This window comes from Condylura cristata, unplaced genomic scaffold, assembly GCF_000260355.1.
Source record: "Condylura cristata isolate star-nosed mole 26May11 unplaced genomic scaffold, ConCri1.0 scaffold00001, whole genome shotgun sequence".
NCBI classification, from domain to species: Eukaryota; Metazoa; Chordata; class Mammalia; order Eulipotyphla; family Talpidae; genus Condylura; species Condylura cristata.
In genome coordinates, this window is record NW_004567102.1 from 71961352 (window position 1) to 71968564 (window position 7213).

At 45.9% G+C, this 7213-nt stretch overlaps 1 protein-coding gene across 1 annotated transcript in view; it reads left to right on the forward strand.

The window, feature by feature from the left end:
* Nucleotides 1–4989: 4989 nt before the first annotated feature.
* The window catches only part of HEBP2 (heme binding protein 2), a 5663-nt gene continuing 3439 nt past the window's right edge, over nt 4990–7213 (forward strand). Inside the window, exons 1-3 of the mRNA XM_004673892.2 lie at nt 4990–5204; nt 5741–5876; nt 6664–6844. Of these exons, the coding sequence (XP_004673949.1) occupies nt 5103–5204; nt 5741–5876; nt 6664–6844 (419 nt within the window). The 5' untranslated portion in view covers nt 4990–5102. The remainder of the gene's footprint in view (nt 5205–5740; nt 5877–6663; nt 6845–7213) is intronic.

The following is a 7213-nucleotide window of genomic DNA, read 5'->3' on the forward strand; positions in this document are numbered from 1 at the left end:
TCAAGCCCTATGATGCTTTGGTCAACGAAATATGGATGGAAATGACTTTCAGCTTACCTGCAGGAAGTATTTACAGTTGATCCTCCCTATTCAGGAATTGTGTATTTGCAGATTCACTTACTTACAAAATATATTTGTAACTGCAAAATCAATACTGCACTTTCTCTATGACTGATAGTCATGCACATATACAGAGCAGCAACACATTTTAGTCAGGAGCACGCATATTCCCGCCTGAGAGATCTAACAGGATGAAGTGCTGTCTTCAAATCCCAACTCTCATATTGTAACTGTCATCTTTTCACATTCTGGTTAATGCCACATTGTTTGCATTTTTGTGCTTTCTTAGGTGATTTCACTGTTTAAAATGGTCCACTGGTGTAGTGCTGAAGTGCTTCCTCATGTGTCTAAATGTAAGAACATAGTTAGGCTTTTTGTGGAGAAAATATGTATTAGATGATACATATAGTACTGCTGGTTCAATGTTAATGAATCAAAAGCAGCTATTAAATAAGGTATCTTTACACAATAACACACATTAAACAAGTTATATATTGATTGATGAATGCATGACAAGATGCTCATAGGAATTTACTTCTGTGTTACTTCTAGAAGCAATGACTCAATATTCACTAACTCAATGTTCAAGGTAACTTTATAGAACTACCTTGAATCTCCTTCTAAAGAGAACGTGGAGGCACTTACTGATATAAAGGTGCCAGCCTGTACCATCACATGGACTAGAAAGCTTAAATAATCTTCAGAGTATTACATACACATTGATTAAATGTGAACTAATAGAGCAGTTTTGCCATATTCATCCACAGGAAAACTAGGTTATTTGGACATATGGATATTAAACATAAAGCCTTTAAATTTCAATTAATTTTATTAAATTTCTTCTGAAATCTTATTATTTTGAATATAACCATCTTTCCTTATATTCTTTAATCTTACTAATTACCAGCTTGTAAATATAGATAATTCAGTTCAGTCTGCTGTTATCTCCATTAAATTGTATATTATACACCCTGCAATATGTCTCCAAATTCAACCTTAGTCCTATTACAATTAAAATGCTCCCCCTCCAAGTAATGATAACTGTAAAAAGTAGCCACAGATGAAAAATAATTATAAATTACTTCCTTTTTACTTTTAAAAAAACCTTCAATACAATAAAATTATAGTTTCAACTTTGCAAATTCATGCAAAGAATGGTTCACATCTGTTACAGAAGTTCGACTAAGCAGGCTATTTAAAAAATAAACCAAAATGAATTTTTAACCTTCACTAAATAATTCACACCTACTCTGCATAATAATAGATTTGATATAATTTGATGTAAGCACTAGAAAGTGCCATGTGCCTGTGGGCTGCTGCATGCTCCTTGGGGCAGGGAAGGGCAGGGAGAGAGGGAACATCAATGGCTTCAAAAGCGCTAGGCCAGAACAAAGGCAAATTATTCAGCAATAAAAAGGGATTAGGCACCAATGAAGGCTACAACATGGATGACTACTGAGTGTGAGCAGATCTGGGCAGTAACACAACAGCTACCCGTGTGACCAGATATAGGTGATAACACGAGGACCGGAATGAACTGGGCCTCGCATCCAGGTGTACAGCGACGCATCAGCTTTCTAGAATCTGAACCTAAAGCCTACATGAGAGACCCTTCCCCTACAGGACTCCCAGTAGCTGCAGACCCAGCCCTAAGGAGCTCAGTCTCAGCTGCTGCCTGGGAGCAATAAATTCTACTTGTTCAGCCTCTCTGCCTCTCGTCTTTCTTCCTTGCTGCCTGTCACAGAAATAGGGACAAAACAATGACTCTTAAAAACATTCCACTGGTGAAAGAAGCCAGCCACAAAAGATCACATATGATTCTATTTACAAGGAATGTCCAGATTAGATAGACCACAGAGATAGAAAATAGATTAGTTATTGTCAACTAACTGGGAGGTAGGGGAAGATTGGGAGTGACTGTTAAATTCTATGACGTTTTTTTGGAGTGATGGAATGTTCTAGAATTAAATAGTGGCAATGATTATACAATATAGTGGTATATACTAAAAAACACAGGCATGAATTTTATTTTTTTTTTAAGATTTATTTATTTATACATATAAGAATTGAGGTATAGGCCAGAGGTATGAAGGTGGGAGGATTCACCAGAGACACAGTGGGGAGCAGAACAGGCAGGTTGTCTGAAATCTACTGCTGAGGGGAGCAGCGGGGAGATAGGAGAGGAGATAGGAGAGTGCCATGCAAGTCAGCTCCCTGGCTGGAATGGAACTCATGCTGCAATGGCTGCTGATAGCGTCGTTGTGCTGTTCTTTGACCTGTTGTGCCAGCAGGGAGGGCCCTAGCATGTACTTTTAAATACATGTGAATTGTATCTCAAAAAAACAATTTAGTGCAGTAGGCATACCCACTCGAATAGCTACAATCAAAAAGTCAAATAGATAAAACACAAGGGGTGGTAAGGATGTGGAGAAAGAGAGTGGTCATAACCAGATGGGGTAAATGTCAAATGGTGAAGCCACTGTCAAAAACAGCCTGGGAGTTTCTCACAAATTTGAACAGAGTCACCACTCAACCCAGCAATTCCACTCCTTGGAATTTACCCAGGAGAAATAAAAACACATAACCACGCAGCGGCCTGTTGATGAAGGTTTTCAGGAGCATTAATGACAACAGCCAAAAGTCTGAAAAAACACAAATATCCATTAGCAGATGAATGGGTAAACATTTTCTCCAGTGAAATATTTTTAAGCCATAGAAAGGAATGAACACAGAGAGACGCCACAACACAGAGCACCTTGAAGACATTTTGCTAAGTGAAAGTGTTAGAGTCCAAGAAATGCTGAGACACAGAACTGATGCAAAAGCCAAGTACAAGCCTTTGTTACTAGCCGGGGCTGGGTCCGATTCCGGGAGTGTACCAACTCAGTGGTCTCGTCCAGACCGATGGACCCCAAGCCTCTGAACAGAGGGTCTTATATAGTGAAATTCACGGGCTGGGAAATTTCCAAAGTATGTAGTCCATTAGGATGAGTCACTCTCGGATCCTCCTTCGTGCAGGTGGTAACTGCAAGTAATGTCCTGGTGGGCCTCAGCTTCTGATAATACCCAGGGCCTTTGATAACATCTGGTTAGTTTTCAAGCAATGTCCTGCTGGTGCCTGGGCTTCTGATAGCATCCAGGGCCTTCAAAAACATCCTGTTAGTTTCTAACCACAAGCAACATTCCAATATTTTAACAAAAGAAACTAATTATAAAAGATCACATATTATATACTATAGCCTACAGATCTGTGTGTCCTCCCCACTCCCCTTCCCCGAAAAAAAAAAAAAAAAACACATGTAGAAAAACCTGATAACCAATATTGGGTATTGGGAAGTAGGGCTTTGGGGAGGTGATGAGGTTGTGCGATTAGAGTTCTCCTAAATGGGATTAGTGGCAGAGAAAAGATTAGAGACCAGAAAAATGTCCCTGGGAGTGGGTCCTTGCTTGACTTAACTGGTGCCCTGCTCTCAGGCTTCCAGAACTGTGAGAAATAAACTTCTCTTATAAAGCTGCCTAGTTTGTGGTACACTGTTATGCAGACACTGTATGATTCCACTTACACAAAATGGTCAGACCAGGCTGTTGAATGTGATCAGAGGTGCCGAACCAGACCTTATATTCAGGTGTAAAGCACACTATCAATACCACAATAACCAGAACCGGTCCTTGCATTTAGGCCTTTGCATTCAGGTGTAAAGCACCATTAAAGTAAAACAAAGGAACCTAAAGCCTATATAAGAGACCCTTCCCCCTACAACACTGGCAGTAGCTGCGAACCACACCCTAGGGAGCCCAATCTGTTTATTGATGCCTGGGAGCAATAAACTCTACTTGTTCAGCCTTTCTGCCTCCCACCTTTCTTCCCTTGCAGCCGGGCACAGAAATAGGGACAAAACACAGGCAAACCAAAAAATAGATTATTACTTGCTTGAAGCTGGGGATAGGGAATTGGGAAAGGATGGTTACAGGGTACAGGCTTCTTTGGGGGAGGGGTGATGACAAGGTTCTCACATAGATTGTGATGACAGTTGCACAGTTGTGAACCTACCTGAGACACTGGATGATACACTTTAAATCGATGACGTATGTGGCATGTGAATTATAAATCTCAGCAAAAAATAAATCTAACCCCCCAAATTTAAGCATCAGGATCTGGCCGCTGTCCCTACCCTCTCCCTGGCCTACTTTGCCAGGCTTGTAGATCTGGTGGGATGATTCAGCTTTCTGAGTCATTTCTGGGAAAGGTCAAGAGACCTGGATTGCTCAAGCCTAGAGTCTTCGGAGAGTGACTGCCACTCCCTGAGAGGAGTTCCGAAGACTGTCTGGGAGCTAGGCGGCTTGCTGAGTGTGAGTGGGAACCCCTCTCCCGCCCCAACTGGGCCCCCAGGTACAACCCGCACAGAGTACCAGGTCAAGGACAGGGGCAGGCCCAGCCCCCACCGAGAGCAGGCTCCCAGCTGGCAGGGAAAAGGGGAGGCCTGTGCTTAGCAACACCCCAGAAGCAGGCTGACCGGTAGAACCAGTTCCCAGCAAGTGTGCGGTGGCCTCAGGAGAGGTTCCCCAACACGCAAACACCACTCCCCATCCCACCTTGGTCACTTGGTCCTCCTCTAACCCTCCTACCCCCGCTCCCACGGTGGACATTTTTGCTGGCCTATTAATTAAAAAAACAAGGGTGGGACCCCCAAAGAAAGTCGGGTCCAAGTGATCCTGCAACTTAGTTTCTAGGTCTGGCTCTCATCGGGCGGAGAGCGACGACAGAGGTGGGGCCCGGTGGGATGGCTGGGGGTGGGGGTCCGGGCCCCTTGGGGTCGCAGCGCCCCCTTCCGGCCCAGGCCGGGCTGTGTCCAGCCAACTCGAGTCCCCGCAGTGCGGACCCGAGGCTCACGCGACTGCGGGGCCGCGGGCCGGCGTGGACCGCGCGGGGCGGGGACTCGGGGACCTGGGCGGGCGGGCAGGCGGGCACACGCCGGCGGGACGGCCCCGAGAGGTCCCGGCGCGACTGGCCTGGTGATTTCCCCGGAGCGTCGGCGCCGTCCATGGCGGAGGTGCTCCAGCCAGACTCCGGGGCGGCCGAAGGTTCGGCGGCCCGAGGCGTGGAGACGCCAGACTGGAAGACCCCGGGGGACGCGGGGTCCCAGGTACGCGACTCCCCAGGGCGCGGAGGGGCGGAACGGGGTGCCGGGGCTGTGTACAGACTGATCGGCAGGAAGGCGGTGCGGGGCGGTGCCAGGGATTTGTATCAAAAGCAAGTTTTCAGTGGTCTGAGCCGCTGAGCCCCCCATTCCTGGATAAAGGCGAAAATTTGGTCCTTAAGTCGCAAGCCCAGGTACTAGCCACACCTCAATTTCTTTTGCTTGTGGCTAAAACCCCCAAATCTAAAGGACTGACTGGCATCTCGATCTCTGCGGGACCCTATAGGCCGAGCGGGGCCGGCAGACCTGTGGCGACTGGAAGGAGCCGACCCCGCCCTCTCCACTGCCCGTACTTGCGCGCCGGAGCCTGGAGCCTGGAGGCGTCCAAAACCGGGGCGCAGCCATGCGGGAGGGGCCTGAAACCTTCAGCAATGAGAACCTCTGGCGGGACCCCAGGGGGCTGTCCCCCGCCACCCCCCATCAAGGCACCTGTTCACGGTCTATTTGAATTGCTTCCCCAAGTTTTCTCTGTTTCTTGTTAGCCCGAAAGTTACGAGATCCGACACTATGGACCAGCCAAGTGGGTCAGCACTTGTGTTGAGTCGATGGACTGGGATTCAGCTATCCAGACTGGCTTTACTAGGCTGAGCGACTACATTCAAGGCAAAAACGAGAAAGGTGAAGGCCATTTCTCTTGTAAATATAAATATGGCAGGTTCAGGCCTCTGCCTTATTATTGAGTTTTAGCTTGTTAAAGAACTATCTATGCTTTGAAGAAATAAGCAGACGGTCAGTGTTTTAAGGCAAGACTGCCCTCGGCAGCAGCTAGAGGAGGGTAATACTGGGCAGTAGCTGTGGGTTCTTGTCAATGTTTCTGCTGGATGAACTGGGTTGCTGTGTGACTAGTGTTAAGTCATGGCTAATGCTTGGAGAGAGAACAGAAAGGTCAGAGGCATTAGGAGGCAGAAAGGTACACAGGACACTATGCCCAGCACCAGGACTTCTGGTTCTGGAACTTGCCACTATATATTTTTGCTGGTCACCTCAGTTTCTGAACTGTAAAAGTAAAGGCCTATGTGATCACTGATTTTCCCCAAAAAATTAGAACAGAATTAACCCAAAATATTAACTGAACTGTAAAATTAAAGGCCTATGTGATCACTGATTTTTCAAAAAAAAAAAAAATTAGAACAGATTTACCCGAAAATATTAACCCAAGAAATATAAAACAGAACGTGTTTAATGCGGTCAGTGGATGAAAGAGTAATTTTGACCTTATTTTTTAAAACATGAAAATGTTATTCAATATGTATGCAAGCAAAATAAAGTCAACTAAGAAAGTCAGATCAGGAAATGGTGGGTCACTTTTGAAAGATGTCGTGGGAAGGACACCGAACCTGTCTGCATGGTCTCCTTTGTGTGGGTGTGGATGTGCACCTGTGTCATGTATGCATTTATGATCCAGAGATGAAGATAAAGATGACAGCTCCAGTGACAAGCTACGTGGAACCCGGCTCAGGTCCCTTCAGCGAGTCTACCATTACCATTTCCCTGTACATCCCTTCTGAGCAGCAAGCTGATCCGCCCCGGCCTTCAGAGTCAGGTGTCTTCATTGAAGACAGAGCTGAAATGACTGTGTTTGTACGGTAAGTGGTAGATAATTAATAGCCCTGCTGCTGCTAGTTTTACTTGCTGCTCTCACGGCTTAGGTCCTATGCAATTTCAGAAGGCTTTCCACCCATCCACGAAAACAGGTCTACTGCATTTTGTGGTGGTTCCCTACTGGCTTAGGATAATATATGACTAATAAGGGCCTATAACAGGATATAATCGGTTCATTTACGGAAGAGTCTGTAGTATGCCTTCCATAAATAAGACACAAATAAATTGCCCCCTGCTCCCAGCATAAGATTGCCATCAATGGGCCCTCCCTGGTGGCGCAGCGGGTTAAAGCACTGCACTAAGAAGCTTAAGCCACTTCCTCATGAGTTCGATTCCCGCCTGCCCCGGAGGAG